This window comes from Strix uralensis, chromosome 2, assembly GCF_047716275.1.
Source record: "Strix uralensis isolate ZFMK-TIS-50842 chromosome 2, bStrUra1, whole genome shotgun sequence".
NCBI lineage: Eukaryota > Metazoa > Chordata > Aves > Strigiformes > Strigidae > Strix > Strix uralensis.
This window is the reverse complement of record NC_133973.1, coordinates 71,830,344-71,857,069: the sequence shown is the minus strand read 5'-3', so window position 1 is coordinate 71,857,069 and position 26,726 is coordinate 71,830,344. Positions and strand designations below refer to the sequence as shown.

At 40.0% G+C, this 26,726-nt stretch overlaps 1 protein-coding gene across 5 annotated transcripts in view; it reads left to right on the top strand.

The window, feature by feature from the left end:
- The window catches only part of ARHGEF7 (Rho guanine nucleotide exchange factor 7), a 128,365-nt gene that overhangs the window by 38,306 nt on the left and 63,333 nt on the right, over nucleotides 1-26,726 (top strand). For 4 of the 5 annotated variants that reach the window (XM_074859256.1, XM_074859254.1, XM_074859259.1 and 1 more), the window contains 3 exons: nucleotides 14,467-14,551; nucleotides 18,880-19,010; nucleotides 21,472-21,673. In XM_074859256.1, coding sequence (XP_074715357.1) covers nucleotides 14,467-14,551; nucleotides 18,880-19,010; nucleotides 21,472-21,673 — 418 coding nt within the window. Of the gene's footprint in view, nucleotides 1-12,160; nucleotides 12,240-14,466; nucleotides 14,552-18,879; nucleotides 19,011-21,471; nucleotides 21,674-26,726 lie in introns of those variants that run through there. The other variant, XM_074859257.1, reaches the window with a different exon arrangement.

The window sequence follows — 26,726 nt, the reverse complement described above, 5'->3', positions numbered from 1 at the left end:
AGTACTGTGTTGCACACTATAGTTAAAACTTCAATTTAATATCCGAGTTCTTTGAACTGACAGGTATCATGTAGTCCTGGCAAATCACAAAGATACTGTGCTTGGTCATTCTCTCTGACTGTGTTGCAAGTCGTAGCATTGAGTTTAATTATATTTATAGCAATGCCCAGGAGAAATGCTGTATTTAAAGGAAATGGAATAGTCTGTCATTTCAAGACTTTAGCAGAAGTTGTTACAAGAAAAGGGAGGAATGGAGTCCATGTGAGTTGCAGATGTAGTGACTCTTCTGCTGACAGAAGAGTTGAGTATCTGAGGTTGATAGGGTCTTAGTAATGGGTGGCATGGAGAAAGTGGGAAGGTTGTTCTCTGTTTCTCCTTGCACAGAAGCTAAGCGCCACTTGGAGAAAGCAAGCAATTGTCAAGGTCATAACAAATGAAAGGAAGTGATTTTTCACACTGAGCTGTGCAAATAATTTCTGTGGGTTTTGTAAAAGTTGAAATTACATGGGTTACAGAAGTGACTAGAGAAGTCTAAAAAATCCATTTAAGGCTTTAAATGCAGATGGTCCCTGAGATACAAACCATTGGAAGAACACCTTGGTTAAGTATTACTATGTAATATTTGCCTTTCTATATTCTTCCTTATTGGCAACTCTTAGATGAAGGTTTTAGGGCTGGATAGGCTGCATTGATTTTTTTCTTGAGTGCCTGTCCTAATTCCACAGATGGCATCCCTGGATGCTGCTTGGAGGAGCGTATGGCCCTCTGCTAGAAATCTTTATTGTCAAGAGGAGCAGCTTTAACTCCTGGGTTCTGCTGCATGAGCAGCAGTTACATTAGCAAAAGAGCTCACACTGAAATGATCTTTGCCAGTCACTGAACTGTTGCAACTTGTAAAAGCACATGGCAGCATACCTGAGTCTTCATCAGAAGGTCCCAAGCTCTGGTGCCTGTGGACAGACATTCCTGACTATACAGGGCATCACCTACCACAGGCATGGGCTCATCGGCATTAGCTGGCTGCACAGAGGTGATAGGAATAGGTCATCTCCATATGGGTATGTACCATTGATCAGATGACGGCTGAAGCTTGCTCTGTACAGCGTCTGCTGTGGAAATCCAGGACCTACCTCTGCATCAGGATGCCAGATCAGTGCCCAGGCAGCACTGGTGAGGTAGTATGTGTTGCAAGTGAGAGGCTGGATTTAGGACTCTCTTTTGTGAACGTTGGAGTGTGAGCGGTTGTATTTTGGAGAGGACATTGAAGTTAGGGCATCTGCAATGGGGAATGTGATGGCAATAAGGCTAGAAGAATCCTGGACCATGTTGATGGGAATATTTAGGAGAAAAGGAGGAATTGAGATAGACTGTTGGGCCTGGCTGCTCATAGCAGTGCCTCTAGCTGCCCTTGCAAGCTTGGTTACCCACGCCCATCATACAGCCTGTCAGCTGATGAACCAGCACTATAAAACTTGCAATAGCTCATTTCTTGGAAAAGTTATCTTCATGTATTTCAGATTGTGTCCCCAGGCATTACTATGAATAAGCAAAATTGGTGTGGATTTCATTTTTGTTGTTGCTTGTAACCTGCTAGAGGCCATCTTTTATTAATATTTGGAATGTGGAAATTTTTATAGATATTCCCATAAACTGTAAGTTGGAATTTCTTACAGAAACTTATTACTGAACATCAGCATGATGCCGGATGTTTGGGGTGGGGGCAGATTGCAGCTAAGTTGTGTGGTGGGTTTTTTTGGTTGGTTGTTTTTTTTTTCCCCCACAGTTGGAAAATATCTGAACAACGGTGATGTTTCCCAGCACCTCAAGTGAATCTTTTTCCCTTGACAGACAAGATATTTCTCTCCTGCACGTTGGCTCAGGTGCTAATTTTCTCCAGTACTGAACTGGTTTTGCTTGTGAAACTTGCAGCAAACTTCCTGCTTCTTGCTGGATTAATTTTCTGCCAGTTCAGCTGCTAGAACTGAATTGCTGTAGGGGTTTAGTGACCCCCTGAGTGAAAGGAGTGTGAGGCAGTGTGGGAGATTTCCCTCCTGAAAGCTTGCCCTGGTTTGTGGGCTTGTGAATTCTGAGCAAGAATGGTTTACCTAGACCTGTCCCATGTGTCTTGTCCCTAGGTGTCTGCCTCACCCTTCATAGGGATGACTTGGCTGCTGGCCTGGCAACTGCTGAATGCCCTCAAGTTACAGACTGTTGTGTTAAATTGGCTTTGGTTTTCTGTCTTCCTTGCCCGAAGATGCTGGGCCCTGCGGCTGCCCTACTGCTGCTTGGGCAGGTCCACCAACCCCCACAACAGGAGGAATGGTTGGTCCCCAAAGCAGGTGGTGGTGAGACCTGTCCATGCTTCCTGGATAAAGTCCTGTGCCTGCTCTTTCAGAAGGGGTTTTAGAAATGGTGAAGGATCCTGGATCGCATTATTGCAGGTACTGGGAAGAGAGCGATCCAGCCCGAGGCTTCTTTTTAACAGTATTTGTACTGGCTGAAATTAAAATGGTAAGCTGTGAATCAAAAACGGTTTGCTTGGGAGGAGATGTAGCTCAGGGGGGGTGCATGCAGTTTTGTGCTCCTCAGTGAATTTTTAAAATGGAAGTATTGAAATTAATTTACTCATCTAATTGAAACCTGAAATCTTGGTTTTGGTGGCTTGTTCATTTCTGCTAACTATTTCGGAATTACTTTTTTCCAGTTGGTGATTCTAAATGAAAGCTTCAACAGGCTATATGGAAATTCAGTAAGCCTTTATTCTTAATTTTTGGCACTTTCCACAGCATATTCAGGAAGCAATTGAGATTTCTGATAATTCCCTTCTTAACAGAAGGGTGTAACACTCCTTTTTTTCTTTTTCTTTTTCTTTTTTCCTCTTTCTTGCATTTCTATTATCTTTTCCCCTCTCCCACTTTTTTCCACATGTCTAATCATGCTTAGTCAAATTCTGACCCATGCCAGAAATCTCAAAATATCAATTCCCCCTCAGTTTTTCTCCTCCAGCTACTAATACGTATTTAATGCTACAAGCATTTTCCTGTTTCTTCTGTGAACATGTTTATTTTAAAAGTGTGTGTGCTCACAACAATAGGAGACTCCGAAGCATGCTGGTAAGTAGTAGGTGAAATAGTGTGTTTGAGGTCAGTGGGGCTGTTTTTGTGGCTCGTGCTTTGTGTGTAGTTCGTTCTCCATTGATGCTGAATGTGTGCATCATCTGATCATTTGGCTGTATGCATTTGTTCCAGATGAAATGTGAACATGTGATAGCATTTAAATTGTGGTTAGAGCACGTGGTAGTATAGTAAACTAGCCAGCAGGCTATTTTAAGAGGGCAGATGATAACCTCATGTAGTACAAAATCTTTTGCAGTAAGATGACTCCTTCCCCCTGCTGCCAGCTCTTTCTCTCTGTGACATAGTCTGGGTGTGTCTGTGAACACTGCTGTTTTAAAACAAGTCTGTCTCAGCAATCTTAGTATGTGTGCCCGTGACACTTTGATTTGATGGTAGTGACTTAAACTGGTATTTAGCTGCTGTTTTCCTTGTTTCATAAATGGAGAGCTGCATTGCAGGTAACACTACCTATATTGGACCCAGAGAAGTTGGTTCTCCTATTTTTTGTTTCCCAAATATTTCATGACATAAATTAAGCTTTTTGCTTTATTATATTGGCCTCTTCTCACTCCATAAAGCGTGGCTTTTGGAGCAAAGCTGATACTTCATAAATTAGTTGAGAAATGTTTGGCAGAAGGTGTATCTAGACAGAAGGCATCTGAAATCAGTTATGGCAAGCCATCCTTCCTGTGTTTTTAGGTAAGAGTATGGAGATGTTCACAGTTTAGCTGATGTGTACTTCTTTATTTTGGAAAATAAATCTAAAATTCAAGTGTTCCAAAAGGAGACATCTCCCTTTGTAATGCTTGAAACCTAGTTGCAAGTTTCCTGAATATATCAACTCCCTCTTCCTTAGGAACTGGTTTATTCTGAGCCTTAAAGAATTCAGTGTGTCACTACTGAGCTCAGCCATTGGCAAACAGCAGTTTGTAAAACCTTAAACAGAGATGATTCAGTTCTGAATGTTTATGTTCAGGATCTGCTTTCAGAGTCTCGCCAGGCAAATTGGGCAGCCTGTTTTGGTAGTTTTAAGTGACTGTCATTGTTGTCCTGTCATTTTGATTTCTGCTATGACTATGTGTGATCTGCTTGAGGTCAGTCTTCATTTTCCGTACTCTCGATACTTTCAGTTAGCATGAAGTGTTGGCCTGGTGTTTGTGCAGAGCCATTTTTTATGTTGTTCTTTCATTAAGGCTTTTTCCTAACTTGTTTCTTTTTAACTTATTATTGGGGGGGGAAAAAGAAAAATCAGGAAGAAATTGTAGATCTATGAAAATGATGGAGCCATAATGTCTGTTTATACTTTTAAGATGGGAAACAGTTTGCAGATACCATTACAGTAAGTTTGCTTGCAAGTATGACGTTTAGCTATAAATTATGGAGAAGGTGGCTATCTGCCTGTGAACTTTACCCAGTACTTTAGGGCATGATATACATTCTCTAAACTGGAACTCAGGAAGGCTTGTGTTTTTGATGCTGCTCCATTGTGATGGTGTTGAATGCGGTTGGCAAAAGGATAGGTGCCCAGTGGGGTCTGAACAGAAGCTGTAGGATGAAGGAGTAGCTTCCTAAAACCACAACCTACTACTGTGATTTAAAAAATGAAAAAGAAAGCACAGCCCCTCAGTGACCAGCTGCTCCTGTAACTTGCGGTTGTTCACATCTAATGGGGATCGTAGTCTTGCGAACATGACCAGTTGATACTGTTACAGACATCAGTGAATCTGGAAGATCGAAATCTGCCTTTTTTTTTTTTTTCTCTGTAATTGCAAGTTATTGAAAAACTAATTATCAGCATCTGTCTCAGGCCTAAAAAAAGATTTCACAGGCTTTTTCCTGCTACATTGATCTTTAATGAAGTATTCATACTAGGAGAAACTAGTTTCATTAAGTATAAGCATCTACTCTCAGAATCATAGGCACAATCCTGGAGTAGATGCTAGCATTGTTGGGGGTGGCAGGGGGTGTGTGGAGGGGAGCAAGACCTATGAGCTGCTTTCCTTCTCTGCAGCCTGTTTCTTTTGAGAAAGTCTCCTGTTAGTTCTCTGGGTTTTGCTGCTGTTTGCTTTTGTTTCTAAAATTTGGGCCAGCCATTTTATTAGCTGTGCCACTGTATCCAATCCCCATGGCAGTTTTGGCTTCTAGTCGACTCACACCCTTTAGTACTGAATAAGTTTGTCATCTGTGGTGTCCAAAAGAAATGCTGTGAAAGCAGGAGCCTTCTTTTTAGCAAAAGGTTACTGACACATTACAATTTTTCTGTAATATCTATGATGATAAGCACCACTTATGTTTTTTCATTAGAGATTCAGATGACACAATCAGTTTCAGAAGGAAAACTACTTTGTGACACTCTTGAGAAACTTCTTGCTAGTTTTTTTGTGAGGCAGTTCTGTCAGTGTAGAGACTTGAGCTTTGACCTTATCCATTGCTAGGATAAACGGCTGGCTTAGAAGAGCACAGAAGATTAAGTAGAACTGATCAGCAAATTTAGGAAATTAATGTAACTTGTAGTTAACTGAGCACCTAGTCTTGGTCATTCGAATATATCACTGTTTTTCTGTACAGCAAGCAGCTGGACATTGTATTTCAAGCCGAGTGAAGTGCTGGGGTCTAATTTTTGCTCCTCACTGGAATGCCTTTTGGTTCTTTCGTTCTCAGGAATTGGACCATTGGGAGAAGGATAAGGTGGAGTTTTCAGTTCTTATTTTTAGAAAGAAAAGCTAGTTTTCGTTCAGTAGGATATCCTTCACTTTTCTCTTGTGGTTTTCCCCAGAATGTATGACTACTTAACCATCTCCTTGTTTATCAGATGCGCTGGCAGTCTCTGATGGCTTGTGCATTTATCAGCCAAAAAATAATTTTTACCATTTTTATCACTGAGCGCTTACTCTGCTTCATTGCAGAGCTGTCTGTATTTATTTCCAAGCATGTACTTTGTGGGCTTTTTCTTGGCCTTGTGTGTCATCTTACTTACACACAGTATTCCCTATACATTTGTGGCCTGGATTTCCACAGCTGTGTTTCCTGATTTATTTTAGGAGTAGTTCACATGGTTCTTTTCTGTGTATATCAGAAAGAGAGGTGAGTTTTACTGGACTGAGTCTTCTTGGGGTGTGTTTCTGGCCAAGTTTCCCGGCTGAGGTGCCTCTCTTCTTTGGCGCTAGAAGGTACTTATGCAATTGCTTTGTTTCAGATGTAACCTGTTGCATTGGCAAGTACTGAGGCATCTCAACTTCAGTGTCCCAATCAAATTTTATCTTCAGTAGTTTAATTCCAACAACTCTTATTTTTGCCTGTAGTCCCAGGAGTGTGAGCTTCCTTAATCCTTAGTACTCAATCACGTATTCATACTGTGTGCCTCTGAATGTCTCTCTTTCAGTGTCAGGTGAGATTATCGTGCTGTGTGGTATCATTTATAAGATTTAAAACCTACAAAGCAATTTGAAAGTGATTTAGGATGAAGGTGTGATAGATGTAGTTCTTCTTTTGATGTGCAGGTAGAAATTTGGAACAGGCTCATGTTTTCTTATGTGCTTATACAAATGTAGGTAGTGCTAACCTTTCTATTTTTTAAATTACAACTTGGTTTGCTACTAATAGAAGTTTATGGCTAGAAATACCAAATTCTACAACTTCCTTGCTAAAGAATTAATTTGAGGATAATAACTTGCTGTGTCACATTCTAAAACCAGACAGATTTGGAAAGCTTCAGAAATTGGACAGTTAATCTCCAAAAAGGAACTTAGTATTTCTTGTGTAGGTTTTTTTTTTTATGCTACTTTTAATGGGGTTGGTGAAAAATGTTGGCAATGTTTAGATGTGGACTTTGAATCATAGAATCACAGGATGGTTTGGGTTAGAAGGGACCTTAAAGACTATCTACTTCCACCCCCCTGCCATGGGCAGGGACACCTTCCACTAGACCAGGTTGCTCAAAGCCCCGTCCAGCCTGGCCTTGAACACTGCCAAGGAGGGGGCAGCCACAACTTCTCTGGGCAACCTGTTCCAGTGTCTCACCACCCTCATACTAACGAATTTTTTCCTTATCTAATCTAGATCTACCCTCTTTCAGTTTAAAACCATTACCTCTCGTCCTGTCACTACACTCCCTGATAAAGTGTCCCTCCACGTCTTTCCTGTAGGTCCCCTTGAAGTACTGGAAGGCTGCTATAAGGTTTTCCCAGAGCCTTCTCTTGTCCAGGCTGAACAACCCCAACTCTTTCAGCCTGTCCTCACAGGAGAGGTGCTCCAGCCCCTGATCATCTTCGTGACCCTCCTCTGGATCTGCTCAAGCAGGTCCATGTCTGTCTTATGCTGGAGGCCCCAGAGCTGGACACAGGACTCTAGGTGGGGTTTCATGAGAGCAGAGTAGAGGGGGAGAATCACCTCCCTCGACCTGGCCACACTTCTTTTGAGATGGTTGGCTTTCTGGGCTGAAAGCGCACATTGCTGGGTCATGTTGAGCTTTTCATCAACCAACACGCCCAGGTCCTTCTCCTCAGGGCTGCTCTCAATCCATTCTCTGCTCAGTCTGTATTTGAGTTTGGGGTTGCCTTGACCCATGTGCAGGACCTTGCACGTGGCCTTCTTGAACTTCATGAGGTTTTCGCATGCTTGCCTCTCAAGCCTGTCCAGGTCCCTCTGGATGGCATCCCTTCCCTCCAGCGTGTCGACTGCACCACACAGCTTGGTGTCGCTAGTGAACTTGCTGAGGGTGCTCATAAGCAGAGGCTTAGGTAAAGTGTTATGTAGCATTTGAAATTAATGCTCTGCAGAATCATTAGTGCTTTGTTGCAGCTGGTTTGGGCAAAACATTATTGGAGTTGGAAAGCTTCAGTACATCTTCAGGGACTCTAAAACAAGGAGGTTTTTTTAACCTTTGACCTCTTCAGATTTGTGTAGTAAATGTGTATTTGGATACATGCGCACAAACAGATGTGTACACAGACACTACAAACTTCTATACATATTTTTATTGCTGGTTGTGCCTGCTTTTAGGCAGGTCTTAAAAATATTACTAGTTATAGGAATTAATTAAAGTTTTCTAGGTGATGTGGTGTTTTTAGTACAATTAAGTTTTCACTTTTGAGGAACATGTTTGTATGAGCAGTAAAATTTATCCCAGATCCCCTCTTAAGTTTTATAGATTCTTTACCACTGAGTTTGAATTTCTCTTGTGAACTGTTACCAGATCACACAAAAATCCTGCACTGCAGGTCTGCTCTCCCAGTTATTTTCAAACTTTTCCTCTTGTCTTATTCTTAATTTTGAAACAGAATTTAATTTTTTTTTTTAGCTCTCCCTTGCGCTGTGCATTACTACATTTGGGCAACAGTATGCTTCATAGAGGTTTCCAGAAGATTTGTAATCATCTCTTCTCCCCCTCCCTTCCCTTCCTCTCTCAGTTGTCATAGTTCCCTGCTTTTCTTATCTCTTCTTTTACTGCCACAGCTTTCAGATGATAATTCATGGCTCAAGGAACAGCTGCTGCATAGTAGCTGAATGAGACTCAGCACTACTTACAGCTGACCTAATGTGAGAATAAATGAAGAAATTTGTGCTTTGCATGTAGGTTTATCTATGAGATCTCTTTTCCAGCTTGGGTGTATTAGGTGTCATCATGGGAAGGTGGACTGTGGATGGCCTCTGTGGCTTCCCCTTGCCAGCTGCTCCCAGGGTAGAAATACGCTGGGGGTGGTGGTGGCACAACGAAGCGAGATGTTAGAGATTCTTAGCGTTTTTCAAGAAGGTCATGGGTTTCTAACCATGAGTTGCTTTTTTTTTCTCCTACCACTTATTCATGCTCCTGTGGTCAAAAATGCTGCAGCCTGTGCACTAAGAACAGGTGGAGTGACATGTTGTCCATGGTCGTACTGCGCTTTGCCAAGCCACTCTGCTCATTTCCTTTCATTTCCTTTGGGTAAGCAAGCCAATGTTATTGTAATCTTTTGTGCTGGGGACCCGAGGCCACCAAACTGAGCTGGAAAGTGTCCTGCCAGTTTAGTACACACAGCCTAGGGGTTACAGCTTATTTTGGGGCTGGCTGGCAAGGTTAGCAGCGGCAGCCCTGTCTGTGCTGCACAGATGTATGGGCTGCTCATAAGTCGGCTCCTCAGGTGCTGCAGTTTATAGTGCAGTGTTGTAAAGAAAGCTGTCATCTCTTTTTGTCAGACAGATGCTTAAAATGTTAATATCCACTGGGAATACTGTACCTGTGTATATTTAAGGCACTAGTCTAGCAAGGAAATATTTGTTAAGAAAAACCTTTCTATTTTACTCTTAACCAGTATATGAACTTTTCTTACTATGACTGTTAGATATATACTCACTGATGCTGTGGTGGTTTAAGGATACAAGCAAGTTAAGATTGGTAGAAAACATATTTGAAGAAAAAGCATGTGTCTGGAAGCTTGGCTGAACCACCCCAATTTTTTCCTGTCTCCAGTTGTAGACCTTGCCTTATCAGGAGAAATACCTTAATTTAAAAATATTTCCTCCATAACTGACTTGTGACTTAATGGGCTAGAAGGCGGAATAAAATTGTATAAAGGACACCTGAGGCCTTGAAACTGACTGATTAGAAGCAAAGAATGCTGCTGCAGTCTTACCGTGCTACTGCCTTAGTGTGCTCTCACCACATATATTCTCAACCTTATTTTCTAATTTCCTTTTTCTTTCACTAATTCCTCAGTTAATGTTTTTCCAGTTTCAGTAGGTACTGGTTGTTGCAGGGTTATGAGGGATGAGCGGTGTTACATTACCTTTATTTCCTTATTGCTGTTAGATCATAAGCACTGTTTGAACAGAAATTTCCATCCACTGAGGGTTAGTGATTTAGATGACTTAAAATTACCTGAATGTGTTACCATGGCCATTTTGAATGTGAAGGTGTTTAAACAGATGCATGCGGAGGTCAGTCTTGTTTTAAAATGAGATGATGGGTTTAGTAGTTGAACAACCAGTATGTGGATGAAATGCATCTCTAAGGCATTTCATTTGGTGTTTAAGAATGTCAATGATGGAAAAATCAATATGGCTCATATGAAATTAATTTAAAACCTGGCTTATTAATGGGCTTTAATACAATTACAAATGTGGAACGGCCATCCAATGTACACCTTCCTATGGGGGATTTGCTGCCATTGGTACTCAACAATGTTATTTAAGATTTCATTAATGACCTGGAAGAGGTCATTAAATTGTTATCAATAAAGTTTGCAGCCAATTGAAATCCTAGGGGCAAAAAGTCCAGGCATAGTTATGGAAATCCAGGCTTGTATATTTGGAATTAGTGGGGGGTGTGAAAAGAGAAGCTAGAATCTGTGGGTCCAGGTAGGCAATCAGCAGGCTTTGGCAGTCAGTGTCCTGTGACCGAAAGGGCCGGCATACTCTTGAGTGTATGTGTAGTGTTATAGATCATGTAAGACCCCTTGTTATTAGGTAGTTTGGTCCAGTCTGCTTCTAGAATACAGTATCTGCCTGGGATATTGATGTGTCAGATGTTGAAATCCAGGAGAGAACAGAAGAATGTGAGAAGGATGTTAAAAACCAGGAAAATGAGGCATACGGGGATGAGCCTGCTAAGCTTGAAGTTCATTGATTCCTAGCTAACTATTTATAAATTGCAAAGTGTTTCCAGTGTAAGGCTCCTAATATAGTCCTGGTCTGTCTTTATTTAATAGGTGTGCTTCATGTTAATGCTTATATAAAGCATATCTGCATGTGGTCAATTCTATGGAATTTAAAAACAAAGGTATGCTATTTAAACAGTTTATTCAAGAGATTTGTCTTGGCTGGGTCCTCATCTGATGTGATTTATGATGGTTTTATACTTGGATATGACTAATGTTTTATCTGACTGTCTTGGTGGAAAATAAGGATTGAATGAACAAAGAGGGTAAACTTCATCACAGGGGGAGTCTCTGCAAAGTTAAAAATGTTGTTTGCCTGGAAAGCAAGGGCATATTGGAAATACTTTTCCATAAAGCCTTGTTTCATGTCTATATACACCTGTCACATAATGTTTAAAAGACAAATCTCTATTTCTAAGGTAATATCTTGCTTGAGTGTTTGCATTTTCAGGTTTTAAGAGCTGTAAGCATGTGCAAGTTTGAATTCACGTTGTGCTTCTGACATGACTTGAGAAGTGGGTTATTATAGAAGATAATTTAGTATGCAGACCTTGTTATTTGGTAATATAAAAATAACTTTGCTTGATACTTGGATCTCAAAATTCAGCTTTGATTCTTGCAGTCACAGAATTGGGGCTGTTGGATGGGGGAGATGTTTGTCTCTGTGACACCAAGTAAGGAAGTTAGTGAATGTTTCTCACATCAAGATATATGATGTTTTTATAAAGAGTCAGTTCTCACAGCTGATTTGTCTGTAAATATGAAGAATGAAGATTGTAGTCCACGTGCAGGTTGGACTTCTCTTGAAAACCTGGAGGAGACTGTTTTCTCTGATGATCCCATGGAAGCTCCTCTTAAAGCATCTTGATGCTTTTTCTGATGTCAAGAGTTTTTAAATATATTGTGAAATGAGCAAACCTCCACTAAGACAGAAGAAAGGTGTGAGTGTGTGGTGTTTTTGCCTTTGTTATGTGGTTTTGTTAGGGTTTTTTTGGTTTGGTTTGTTTTTTTGAAATAAGGTTTGTATAATCAAGTAGTTGAGTTGATAACAAATTAGCCTCAAAATGTCAGAACACCGAAGCCTTTTTCCTCACTTTTTATCTCTCTAGGTTAGTTTATTCTTAAACATATGTTATGTTCGGAGAAAATCTTTCTGGAGGGTGTCATGTTCCCCTCCCTCTTATCAAATGCTACTAATGAGCTTGCTGAGGGTGGCTTCCTGTCAGAATTGCTTTATGTAAAATCACAAGGAAGCAAATGTTTCTCATATCCTCCCATTGTGTTGTTTCCTGTGAAGTAGCAGACTGGATGCGTGTCCTGGATACAGGCTTTTTTATGGCACTATACGTGTTGGGATGATCCAATCAAATCATTCTTGGTATCCCCTATAGTCTCAGCATAGCAGGAAACGAGGCTTCCTCGCATCCTGTTGTTCTCCAGTTAGCCTGGCTTTGGAGAGCTCTTGGCTCTATCAGAATCCAGAATGAAGGTGAGCTTAAAATGGATTTAGGATTTTTTTTTAACTTTTTGTAAGTTTAAGCTATAGTTCATAACCTTTTTCTTAAACATTCTTTTTTTTTAAATAGCTCGCTCTCTCTCCCCTGTAGTGCCTTTCTGATCCAGTTCTGGTGTCTGCACAAGCGCCTGTGTCTCATGTATTTCCTTTTTTCAGTATCAGGGCCATTGTTTTGTGATTCTGATAATATTTCTAGTTTGCTTGTTTAAAAACTACCACAATAACCATGTAGCTAACAGTGAAAATTTTACATTCCTGATGCTTTATTGTTCCATAACAGCTTAAATTTTTTCCCCCAATTTGACCAGTGGTTAGACTGATCTCCAGTCTGGTTTTGAGTTTAAACCAGGTTTTATGTGTTCTGCTGTCACCTTATTGGTGTCTATTCTCATCTCAATTATAAATTATGCTATTAATAAAACATAGCATATCTTTATTCTCTTTGTAAAATCACATTATTTCTTATTTGATTAATGTCGTTTTTGTGTACATAGTCTTTAAATGCTTCCTTGTGTTTCAGGAAAAACCCTAAAAAATTCACATCTAGGCAATTCTCTGGTCCTTCTTCTTATAGCTTTGAATAAATAAGGGTAGTCTTTAAATTATCTGTAGCCCAGTGAGACTTGATGAAATAGTTATTTGACTTTATGTGAGTGACAACTACTTGGAGTAATTAGTGTTTGCCTCTGCTTGATTCTGTGTCTGTTTTGTGGCATTGTTCTACTGAGCTGTATGCACACTACCTGTGCTTGAGAGATGTCAGCACCTGTACAGCCAAGGTAGAACTGCTGCTTGCTGGGACCAGAGATGGTCCTCAGTCTGAAGGTAAAAAATGTGCATGATAACATGTGCAAGTACCTCAAATACTGTGAATGCTTTCGGAGAATTTTTTTCTTACTGAATAATAAGGTCATTAAATGTTTCCTAAATCTGCTCTACCTTTGTCAGTATATCACATAACCAGTCACAACTGGTCCGGCAGCCCCTTCTGTGATGACTTTAGGTAGCTTTCATGAAAATTTTCACTTCTCTTGGGTTCATCTGGCCTTCCTTTGTCCCTTTCTCTCTTCTTCCCTGGGAATATGGGTTTTTTCCTCTCCTGCTTCTGAAGACTGCTTTCTGGGGTACAGACTTTCTGATAGTGCCTGTGGGATGGGTCTGTTATCAGGAAAATAAACAAATTTTGTTGACTTTTTAGATAAAAACTGCTGCACTGCGGGAAACTAAATCTCTTTCTGTTTCTTAAATCAGCTGGAACAACTGTAATAACTGTCTTTTATTGTCCTCTTTCTAGTCTTGCACAAGGGAAAACTGTGACTCCTTTCAACCTATGCAGAATCTATTGCGAGAGCGGTTTTCATGAGACTTTGGATGAGTGTTTCCATTACCTCAGGCAAATACTATGGGCCTCTCTTTTTTTTTTTTTTTTAATCTTCTCTTTTCCCTCTGAAAATCCAGATGTTTAATGTCATCACCCAGCACTTGAAAGTTACTGTTTTCTACAAGATAGTTTGAGATTTGGATCTCTTTCCACAGTTAAAAAATAAAAACTAAAATAGCCCTCAATAACCCTCAGCTTTCATCCCTCCTCTTCCCAAACCTCATTCTCCATCTAACCTGTCCGGCAACTTCGCTTTTTGTAAGATTCATTAATTTTCAGGAATGCTGCTTTTCTCTGTGTCTTGTAGAAAAAAGAAATGGCATGTATGTTGTTGCAGTACTTTTTAAAGTATTTTAGTAATATTAAAAGTACTTTATGAATAATCAGGTACAGTGCCTGTGAGCTGCTGCAGAAAAAGAAGAGCATGCCAAGAGTAATGGTACCCAGGAACTTTTTTGGCCAAAATGTCTGAGGAAAGCTCTCTTCTGATAATTATATTTTATTCGACTTTCCTGTAATTTAAATGACACTTGATATTTTTAGCTTATGTTCTTCAGTTTTTCTCAAAGGCAGCTGTTTCTATATTCTCTATTTAAAAATTAGCTGTGGGTGGTTGTTTTTTTAAAAAAACAAAACCGAAACCAAACAAAAACTCAACCAACCAAGCAAAAACCCCTGTTACTGGTTCATAACAGCCACTGAAGGACTGATGCCTTGATCAGGCAATGGTTTCTACAGTCCTGGTTTGCATGATAAGGTAGAAATGCTTAGCTTAAAGGCTTGTTTCTACAACTTACTTGCATGTTCTTTTGTTTTCAGACTTTTGATGCAAATGACCTGTATCAGGGACAGAATTTCAGCAAAGTTCTCAGCTCTCTTGTGGCTTTAAATAAGGTGACTGCAGGTAAGTAGACTCTCTTTTGGTGCTCTCTTACAATTACCTTCAACTTGCATCACTGTATATTTATACCTGTTGCAGTACACATGGTAAGATGAACATGCACAGCGTTTTAGAAGAGGTTTTGTTGCAGTTCATGTTGTTAGGACTTTGGCAGTGGTCTCTGAGTTCTCTAGTTTCCTCTTCTGCAGAAGGAAGCTTTGCAGTGGAGCTAAGGCTGAGCCTTTTAGTTGGCAAGAATTCTTAGATGAAGGGTCTGGGTTGGGGTTTTTTTTTTGTTGTTTTATTTTTTCTCCAGTTTGAAATACTAAAGTTGACTTGCTCTGTCATTCCCGTGTTTGAACAATTTGTCAAGGTTTTTGTCATTCCCTTCCCACTCTCCATTCCCCAGCAGCATCCTTTCTTGACAGTAACAAAAGGATAGCCAACGTCTTTGATACCTTAAGCCATGCATGTTTCATTTAGGTAGCAGCTAGAAGTCATGAACCACCCACTAAGTTCTTCGGTGGGAGGGAGAGAGCTGTAGAAATAGGACACGGGTGAGAGGTGTCCATGCCTCATTGTAGGGTGAGACTGTACTAAACGATGACAACTGGACCCAAGGATAATCAAGAAATGTTAACATTGGTGGCCCTTTTTGGCTTCTTGCAGCTCCATGCTGGGGCTTTACACTGTCAGCAGCAAGTTGCAGTAATGGTCATCAGGTTAGAGTCTGGTGAGAGAGAGTTTGTTTAAAAATGGACCATACTTGTCAATTTTTACATGAGGAGGAGAAGGAAGCTGATAGATAAGTCAGTGGTGGATCAGTGTTATTTTGTTTAATAGTAATATGATAAGTATCTTGTCACTTTTACAATACTCCTCTGGTCCATTACAACAGAGATTTTTTTTTTTTTTGGTGGCTTTTTTTTTCTTGCATCAGAAAATACCCCTTAGGAGTGAGTTTTACAACCAAATTCTTAGTTCTAATGAATGTGCATGGAGTGATACCATTGACTTCTTTGAAGCTACTTACACCAGTTGAAGATACTGCCTTTCATCTTAACTGCAAGTGCAAATGTAGAACCATTTCAGTACATCTTCAAAGCTGCTGTACACTGACCATAGCTGTCTTTAAAGGGGAGAAGTGCGGCTGTTTAGTCCAGACATCAACAGATTAATACCCACATCAAAAAGCTACAGTTGCAGCTGGCTTAGAAAAGACCCAGGCTGATCCCTTTCTTTGGGGGGGGATGGTCGTGGTAGTATGGAAACCAGAAATTAAAACCAGATGCAAACTGTGGTGTTGCCTCATTCCTGGGAGCAAGCAGAGCTGCATAAATCTTCCTGACCAACTGTTCTTCCAAACAATTTTTTTTTTAGTTGGGTGGCTGTGTAGAAGGCATTTTAGACTCTATCTCCCTGCTCTAGTATTGGAAGATGGCTTGCAGATCCTCATCTGGATCTGCAAGAATTTCAGGTATACACAGGTTCTTCTGAGATGGGCCTTTCTGCAATGGAAGGCATGTGAGTAATGAGCATGAAAACTGATGAAGGGCTGCTGTGGATATACACTCCATCAAATTCTTAACTTCAGGAGGGATGGGATCAAGATACCAGTTGCTCTTTGTAGGCAGATAAGGGTAGTGGAACTGGTATAGGGAAGTTGGGATACTGGTGGAGAAGAAAGGGTGTTACAGACCCTGGAAATCTGGATGGATGCAAGGGTGAAGCTTCTGAGAAAATTACCGAATTAATATTGTCAAACATGCACGTTCTGTTGCCATTCAAGATTCTTGAGTTTTCAGCAGCAGAGTTGAATTTTTTCTGACAATAATCCCATTGAGAAATTAATTGAACACGTTTGTTTGGTATTTTAATGTAAACTTCAATGGATACATGGGGTCTGCAAGCCTTTTAAACTATCAAAAGTTCAAATTGTTGTGAAAGTATTCAGGTATTATTGGTGAAAATACTTGAAATTTGCATGTGGTTTGTTTGTAATTTTCCTTCTTTTTCAGCTCAAACACATGTAGTTCCTAATTCAAGCCTTGAAAGGTGCTCTTGTGTTGGTGTATTAGCTCTGCTGTTGCGAATTAGAAAATTTCAGGAATTGGGCCAAACTTAAGCAAATTCTAGGTAGTGTGTTTTAGGGTTGCTCGGAGGCTGGAACACACTACCATGAGTCAACCTGATCCTGTTTTCCTAGGTGCATTGAGTCAAAGTATAATGCTATATTTGATGATGTGTCCATTCTTCTACTTGATTGCTGTTAGGAAGCATAGCAAACCGGACATGGAGATGTTTTAGGTTACTTTTAATCTATAAGTTCTATTAGTTACTGATGGTTATGGCAACTTTAAAGTTTTTGGGAGCATTAGAAGTAGCCCTAAGGTTATGATTTACAAACAAAGCCCATGATTTAGTCCCACTTCTTTCCAGGCAGTCTGTGAAAACAAAGATGTATATCCTTTCTGTAATGGACCATAATCACCAGTGTTTATATTAATACAGTGGCCTTTAAATGCTTTTAGGAAAGCAGGTTCACAAAGTGTGAGGTCTTTTATGACTTCAATGTGTAATGATACTATCAGTACAAAATATGCAATGTAATATGAATAGTTCTAATATTGCACTATTTGACTGGGAATTGCATATTTATAGGGTTTTTTTTTAAGGATAATGATTTTCGAAGGATAACAATGACTCCTTTAAAAAGATGCACCTGAGGAAAGTGTTTTCTGCTCAGTCACTGCAGACTTGGAGCATCCTTTGTCAACACTTTTGTGTTTGTCAGTCTCAAACTCTTTCCCTTTTCCGGCATGCCAGCTGCTGTTGCATGCCATGCTGGAGTTGAAAGGCTTTCCAATTAAGATGAATCGAGTTGTCCCTTCAGGTTTGACATGGAACAGCAAAAACGCCTTGTTCACCAGTCTCATGAAACTGCGCTTGTGTGTGTCATTTCCCTTGGACCGAAAATAACTTGGATTTGCATAGTTATGGTCTGCTTTAGTCTGAGAGTAACTAAGAGGAGACTGTAGTTGTGAGCATGTACCTCTTGATATGGAGGTCAAGTGTGGGAAGCAAAGCAAACTACTAGGAAAGTAACAGAGACATAAAAACTAGGAGAGCAGTTGGGAGGCTTGTGTACTCTAGTGAAAACATCTAAGTTTGAGACAGAAAATACTGTAGTGCTTTCAGCACTCCTTGAAGCTCAGATGCTCGCTGAATGATTCCCTTGTATGTGGGGAAACATGAAGAAAGGGAGTGACTTGCCATACTCGTGCAAAGGAGCAATGTTTGCTGTAACATGTCACCTGTGCAAGGGGCCTGGGAGCATCCTCCTCCTGGGGCTTTGACTGCAAGGACTGGGGGAGCTGGTGCAGCCAGGAGCAACCCTCTTCCCACCCTGATGCTGGGGAGAGGCTCCCAGCAGCGCTGTGGGAGGCCGCAGCCAGCACTGACCCCCGGCCCTTAGGGAACCACTTTCGGAGGAGCCCAGCCCCTGTCTGGCATTGGCCTGCTAATCCACACAAGGACATCCCACCCGTGGGTGGGCTGACATCCCGCCCCCAGAGAGGTGCCTGATGTCCAGGGCTGGGGCTGACCCGGTGCCCTGGCTGCCCTGCTCCTGGCTGGGTGGTGGGATGAGCCCTGCCCTGGTCCTGCTCCCTTGATGCCTCCCAGCCCACAGGGAGCCCAGCGGCACCCTGACAGCACGTAATGCTGCCCCTCGGATGAGCATCTCAATGCGTGTGCTGCTTAGAGTAGAGACAAATGAAAGAGGGGAGAGGTTTTGGGAGGGTGTTGGTTTTTTGAGCAAGCAGCTTTCTTCCTTTCTACTCCTCTTATCCCTTCCCCCTCCTTCCAAAGAAGTAGCAGCTTAGTTGGCAAAAAAAGGATGAGACAAAGGAACATAGGAAGAAAAAGACAGTGGAAGGAATGTTTTAATTGAGAAGGAGATGGGGTGGGGGGGTGGGAGAAGAGCAAAGAAACAGATGTGGCTGGCTTTACTTCAAGCAAGTTAAATGCATTCAAAATTCCTGGCCGCTAGCTGAAATGATGCTAGTTAATTACCTTTAAATAGACTGGTAGTGAGTAGGAATGGAGAAATACAACCCTAACCCTCCTCTTCCTAAACAGCTCAAATGATTTTCCTGTCTGTGTGGGGAAGAAACTGCCAGTGTCTCAGGATTTCAGACTGTTTATTACTATAATTTTTTTAAATCTGGAATTATTGAGCAACTGCAGATGCATCGTATCTGCTTTAAGCATGTGAATTTTACAGAGGTAAGGAAAAGTTACGTGCAGATTTCTCAAATTCTAATATTTACTTTTTCCCCCCCCTCCTACAGACATAGGGCTGGGCAGTGACTCTGTATGTGCACGTCCCTCATCTCATCGGATAAAATCTTTTGATTCTTTGGGATCCCAGTCTTTACACAGTAGAACTTCAAAACTCTTTCAGGGACAGTATCGAAGTTTGGTAAGTTCTAGAAGAAATGAAACGTGTTGCGGTGTGATTTTTTTTTTTTTTTCCTTTTTCTTTCTTTTTCTGGTGTCTTTTGACAAGATTTATAAGTAAGCAATAGTGTGGCAAAGTAACTGTTTTCCTCTCACCTCTATTTCGAGACAGTGACATTATATTTTTGCAGCTTTTCTTATGATGTTCCAAAATACATGAAGCTTTCTGTGAACTTCTGATTATTTTTTTCCTCACCCCTCCATGTTGTCTACATACACAGTATCTTCCTGGATTTCTTTCTTACTTTTCAGGATAAGGAGTTGCTTTTCCAAAGGCAAAAATTCAAACCTCAGCAGAGGTGGTACTTTCAGTGTTGAGAGTATTGGTAGTTATTCCTGTTTTCTGTTATGTTTCAAGGTGAATCCTTCAGCTACCCTTCAGGTAACTGAGTGGTATGGGCAATTGTTTTACCATACAGCTGAAATCAGGATGGAGTACTGTATTGAAACTAACTGTGATGAAAGGTGCTTTTATTGACTGAAAGGTTTGCAAGGAGCGTTCAGATCCCTACTGTAAACTGCTTTTTCCATGTTTGAAGGAGGCTGTTTTGAAGTGTGTGATGATTGCTATGTGAAACTTGAAACACAGTGCTCTGCTTAAGCTTTCTTAGGTGTGGTTTGATGTGCTTTCTCTGGTAGCAGAGCCCATGCAAGTTCTTGCCCTAGGCCACTAATTCCAGCTCCCACTCTGCTGTTCACCACCCACTCAGTTTTGCTGATAGAACTGTTTGTGGGACTAGCTGTTAGCTGGATCACTGACGTAATCAGAGTTTTAAGTATTTCTATCGCTCTGGTGATCTGAGCAGCTCTGCAAAAAGTTAGAGGGGAAGACTAATTCGAGGAGGAGTGAAAGAGAGCTAGTGGCCAAACCTGGGAAATTCTTAGTTTGGTTTTGCTGCTGTAGATGATCAGTTTGGAACTGTTCTCGCCAAATTTGTACTCGGTTTCCTCTACCGGAGAGGCATTCTGGCAGAGTAAAGGGACTGTAGTTGATGTCACTATGCAGTGTTGCTGCTTATTTTATGGCTTTTTACCATTTACTAAGGCAAAACTTTTTTTCTTGTTGAGCAGTCATAAGAGGATGAAAGCACATGATTTACAAGCAGAGGACTAAGGCAGGGGCACTTGTTTGAAAATATGCCAAGCTAATTGTCGAACATTGTGACTTACAGTATCTTGGGGCTTTCTGCATGTTTTCAAAGTTGTGGTTGCAGTCACTTTCCTACAGTTTCTCAGCCACTAGAAGTCTGATTGTTAAATTGAGTTGGGATACAGTAACATGATTGCTGTGGATATAAATTAAGATGATGTTATAAGATCCCAGTGACATTATGCAGTACATCTTTTAATCGACTATATAGACAGCATGTAGGTGAAATTCTGCTACCTGGGTAGCTAACTAGGATTGCTTACACAGTCATTTTCTCACTAGGTTAGCTGTTTAGTTATACAGGTATTAATCCTTACTTATGATAGAGACAAATGTGATTTATAGTCCTGTTGTCTCAGTTCCAGTGCAGATTGTATTTGGATTATTTGTATTCAGGTTGTATTCAGTTGGATTATTTGAAGCTGTCCAAGTATTTAGCTTTTTTAGCATAAAAGTTTGTCCTAACTCTTACGAAATGCTTGAATGATACAGATACTCAAAACTGACATCCAAGTACAAAGTGCTGAATTTGAACATCATTGATTTGAAAGACTTAGAAGTAGCTATTAACATTTTGTTGTTACGATAGAGTGATAATCTGCCTTCACATCTGTGATAGAGGGTGAGCATATATCCTCTGTAAGACTTGCAGCTTTGCCAACCTTGAGGCAAATGATTTGTGAGTACTTATTCGAGGTAAATTGCATAACTGTTTCACAGGTTTTGTGGAAGAACTGGCAGGCCATGTAGACTTGCACATTCAGGTGTGGAACCTTCCAACCTGATCTGTTACAGGAAAAACAAAATTTAAACTGAAAACTCTTTAGATCCAGAATTAAATTAAACCCAACTCAGTTCTGCCCTCCTCCCAGCCCAGAAAGTTTTAGAAAAAAACCCTCTCTAATGTAAAGCTATTGTTTCTTTGTAGTTGTCAAAGGCAGTTTCAATTTATACTATGTGTAGAAAAGAGTTTGATTTGGTGGGGGGGAGTAAAATTTATTCTTACTTTAGCTCTGTTTCCCCCTTCTGATTTGAAGGGGCTGTAATAAGACAGTATACTTCCTGGACTGAAACAAATCCATAGATTAAAAATGACAGAAATACTGGAAATGGCAAATTGCCTCTTACAAATGCTTAGAGTAAAAATGTGTTGGGAGTGTTGTGTGTGGAGAAGAGGCTATTTCCATTTTATGGATACTTCTGTTTTGTTCATGGAATAATTGTTTAAATCTCTAATATGATCTTTTTGTTCCTTGTATTCTCAACTTACTAGGACATGACAGATAACAGCAACCATCAGTTGGTGGTGAGAGCAAAATTTAATTTTCAACAGACAAATGAAGATGAACTTTCTTTTTCAAAAGGAGATATTATTCATGTTACAAGAGTGGAAGAAGGAGGCTGGTGGGAAGGAACTCTAAATGGCAAAACAGGGTGGTTTCCCAGTAACTACGTACGAGAAATAAAATCAAATGGTGAGTTTTGAAGGAGAGCATATCTGCACAAATGCTTGCTTTGGGTAGAGGTTGATCATTAAAAATTGTAATGTTTTTTGTTTAAGCTTGACTGTATCTACTGAACTTCATTCACAGCAATCACTAACGCTCAGGATTTAAATTGGGTTTAAATAGTGAGAGATTTCCTGCAAATCTCTTTAAGAACAACAAAACCAAAAACCAAACCAAAACAACCCCTCCAAAACCAACCAAAAAACTACACCAAAAAAATCTCTAAACATGTCCCATTACTTAAAAGCAAACAACCACAGGAAAAATTCTCAATTCTACTGAAATCTACTGAAAGTTAGAGACAGTTTTTGAAAGGTAATGTACTTGTGATTTTTCTTGTTCTTCATTGGTCATGTACCTTCAACTTTTCTTTATACAGGCTTTACTCTTCCACTGAAGTTTTATTTTGAACTTCATACAGTGAAAGTGCCCTCTGTAAATATCATCTTCATGACTGAATATCAGAACTAACATTGCTTTTTAATCCACTAGGACCTTGTCATAGGTGACAACTCTTTTGTTTTTTTCCTTGGACTCCTTCCTGTCTCTGCTTACTTTCAGAGATTAAGGGTAAACCTGGTAGGATAAAACTACCCAGGGACCCTCTGAGAGGCTTTACCACTATTTCCCTTGTCACAGCTCCAATGAAAACAGACATCTTTTTGGCCATGCTAAAATTATCAGCATGACTTTTTTTTTTTTTTTTAGGCAGCCATACAGATGTGCAATTGCAAAGTGAAGTTGTGAGGGTAAAACTCCATTTTTAAATTTATTCTTTCTCTTCCAGTTTCATACTGTATTTTCTTCCTTGATTTGCTAACTACAGTCCATTTTTGTAGAATGGTAGAGTCTTAGATCTGTAACTTCATTGTCATTTTCAACTAGACCCTCTTAGTCGCGATGTAAGACTTAGCTTTAATGTCCTTCAGAGATCTCTCAGATGCGACTTATCCTGAAAAACGATTCCTGAAGCCTGTTTTTTCTTGTCTGTAGTGTTGTAGCAGTCTCTTTCAGCCATGACAACTCCCATGTCCCATTGTTACTCATTTAAAACATTACTGCAGACATCTTGTTTGGATTTCATCGGTTTTGATCTCTTTTGACTCCTGAGACTGGAACCTGGGTCAGCAGTTAGGCTCCAGAATGGAAGTAGCTTTTAACAGTGAACTGAAACTTTAGCCAGCAACTGAAATTAAAGTTGTTCTTGTTTTTTTAACAATACTTCACTTGGGTGATATAGTTCTAAATATGAAAGCCAACAAGCTGTGGGGCCGAGGTTAGTACTGAGTGCAGTTTGATTCTTGCCAGTCCTTGCAACTCTGTCTGATTCCTGGGGGCTGAGATGAACTGCTTCCAGTCCCTGGTTTAACTTTCACTTCTCACCATCAGGAAAGTTTTATGCTAAGCTCTTCTTTTCCTTCTGCTGTATAGCCATGTTCCCTGTGGTACAAGGGCTTGCTCCTTCTGGTTTCTGCAAGACTTACATTCTTGGAGCGCGCTCTCATATACTCAGTTGCTTCTATGGAAGGGAATATGTGCCTGTGCTTTTCTCTTTCTCAGGAAGTTGAGTTCATTGCTTTGTTTTCTGTGCATTTACTGACTGTTACAAAGTTGGAATGACTGACCTGTAGCTCTCTAGCTTTCTCTATTCTCCTCCTTTTTGAAGATAATTACTATGTTTGGCCTTTTCCAGTACTTTATGGAACTTCACTTGTCCTCTGCAATTTCAAACATGGATGTAGCTAGTTCTCTTACTGCCAAATCAGCACAGCAGGTACTGTTTATCAAGAGACTAGTTTTAACCTGCTTTTATGCCTTTGTAGGTACGTGTTTGAATTGTCTGAATTTGACCTTTTTATAATGAGGATGGGGAGGTGGTAGAAGGAAGCATGACATACTAAGACCATCTTGATGTCTGTTAACTCTTCTTCTCTACTGAGTTGCAGATCAGCTTTCCCTCTTGATACATGTATGCTGTGGAATGTTTTGTTCCTACTACCCTTATGCCCATGTTGTATTTCAGCTGGTGACCTGACTTTGTCTAGTTACTTTTCCTTCTTTTTGTGTGTTTGAGATCACTGTAGTATTTGTGATATTTGATCACAATTTGGCCAATTTGCGTCTCCTTTTCCTGTTCTTCCTTTGAGATGCCCCTAATTTTTAAAGGACTTGCCATTCTTCTGAGCCTTTTCCACTTACATTGTCACTAGTGGGAATCCTTTTTTATCCATATTTTTAAGTTTACCAAATTCTTCTTACTTTGAAGTTCATTGTTCTCATTTTGCTGTTCTCTCTTTTTTTTTTTTTTTTTTTCCTTGGTTGTTTCCATGAAATTTGTTATGAACATTTCTCAAGTGATTTCTGCTTTGTGGATATTGTTGAAGGTGCTAGAGAGGGGGCTTTTCTATAATTCTCCTCCCTTCTCTATCAAAGCACATGGCCACTGCATCCGGGGGTTGAACTTCCTTTCTTCTGCTGTCCTTGTTGAAACAAGAATGTAGCGCTTCTTACCACAAAGCTCTGAAGTTACGTAAATTGTGTTGGTGAGTGTTCATGAGAAGTTTTATCTAGGTTATATGTATGGGTTGACACTCTGTTGCACTCCTGTGCCCCTGCTCTTTTTTGCTAGTCTTTGTTAGACTGGTTGACATTTGAGTTGACAGTCTTTCACTGCCCATTTTTCTTTGTTTCCTGTCAACTATATGTACCTCACTTCAAGATTTTCCTAATTCAGAAATATTTGAAATGCCTTCATGCTTTAAGCATGAGATTGAAATACAAAAGTGCTTTTTTTCCTGATGTATTTTAAAATGAGTTAGTAGAATTTACTGTCTTGTAAGCTCAAATTCAAAATGGATTTTCTGTCAGCATTACAATGAATTCATTTTAAAAAGATCAGGATGGGATTGTTGAAATACTTGCTCTTGATTAAGCTCTCTTTATGAACAAAATGTTCATCCTAGACATCTAATTGGTTTTCAAAATAATCTGTAAAATGTTCTGGCATCTTTCTTCTCTCAAATGTAGCTGAAAATACTGCAGCTAGTTAGAAATTTTGTACAGGCAACACTGTTATAATTTTTGATGATACTGTTTTGGAGAGCTCCTGGGAAGTGGTGAGTTTGATTAAATAAATTCCTTCAGTCTGCTAGAACCTGACTTAGGCAAACTGAGTATCAGAAGAAAGGAAAGAAGTTCTTTATGCACGTGTGTTTTTGTTTCAATTCTCACAAAAATTCATAGGTATTAGATGTTTACATAAATGGATTTAGTGTTCTAAATGAAAATCCTCTAATGTCAGATAACTGTATATTTGTAATCTTAGCTTGTACAGTTGCTCTGAAGTTAGATATTCAAGGAAAGGAAGAAAGAGCTGCTTAGTAATGGGAACTGCCTTTACCCACATTGCTTTCTTAAAGATCTTGGAGGAAAAGTAAACTACATCTGTTGGACAAGCAGAGCATGTTACATAATGAGATATCTCAGAGTAGCTAAAACTTTGCAAAGCTGTGCCCATGTCTACTGCATTGTAACTTATTTGCTTAGCTATGCCAGACTGATTAGTGTTAGCACAGAATGCTAATACATGTATGAGGCAAGCTATGAATGGATGTGGGACAGATACTGAGATTGAGCAAAGCACAGCATTTCGTTTTCTTAGGCTGGACAATGACTCTATTTTGGGGGCAATAAATTTGGTTGAGATGAAAAGTGGGTTTTATTTTGCGTTTGAGTGTGTTTATTTTTTCCTTCGCCACACAAGGAGAAAAGGAGGATTTGTTTGAAACTGTGGTACTTATGAACAAATTTAAAAATAAACAATGAAGTAGTAGTTTCTTTTCAGGTGTGTGCCTACACTGTAAGAATGAAAAGATGGTCCGTATCTCTCTCCCTCCCTCCATGCCTGCATGCTTTCATTTTCTTTTTTAAACCCTGTATCATCTTGCCTTTTTTAATTTTCTTTGATCAGAAGTTGGGAAGTACATACAAATAAGAGGGCTTCATTTTCATCCTGCTGTACTGTTACACATGACAGAGGGTAAAAGATTTATACTGTGTAAACTTGTTAAATATTTGACAGTGTGGCCTTTTTTTTTTTTTTTCTTACATAAAACAGAGCAGGGAGGGGTGAAGGTGTAGGTGGAGTCTTGTCTCTTACACTGCTGCTTCTGTCTTGCATAGTAGAGAGATTTGGAGACTTAATTTTGAGAGTTCCCTTGTGATGAAAAGAGTAACGGTTAGCCAGAATGGGATGTGCTTGCTTAGCTACTGTCAGATGTTAATCAGACTTTTTTTTAAAAATCATGTGGTCACTTTTATCAGTGTAATCCATTTAAATGGCATGAGATTACACAGAAGAGAATATAGCTTTGAAAAATTACATTTGATATGTCACAAACTTTATTTTTCACAGAAATTAATATGTCATTACTGTCCTAGCCTGTCCTCTTCCATTATGCTTTCTTGGCAGTTATGTTAGTATTGGGCCCAGTGCAAATTACTGCTAGGGAAGAAGTGTTGGTAGGGTCCACATTGCAGAGTGGAGCATGTTGCAAGAATGCCTGAGCCAGCCTGAGAACTGGGAGTAAGTTTAGGTGTGCCCTCCTGGTGTTGGACTTGAACCGATCAGTCTAGAGAGACAGAGCCTGCTTGTAGCACTTCACTCATGGGGACCACATCACTTCCAGTGTCCCAGCTGGCACATCTTTCCTCCTGTATTGTACCATGAAATAGCCCAAATCAGATCTTTGCATCTAGAGTGTGCATCATAGTCTAGTAATGGCAGAAACACCTGGTGATGTTTTTTGCAGCAGTAGGGTTGAAATGCTTTAGAAAAGTATGTCCTGAAGGAATGCTTTGTGGAGTAGTGTGAAGTAGACTGTTGCATGAAAATGAATGAAGTTGGAGACATGCTGGAAGAGAGAGGGGAGAGAATGTGAGAATGACAAGTAATTTGAAGGCAAGTAAAAGAAATACTTGCATGTAAATGAAAATAGAATGAAACAAAACATTGGGAAGG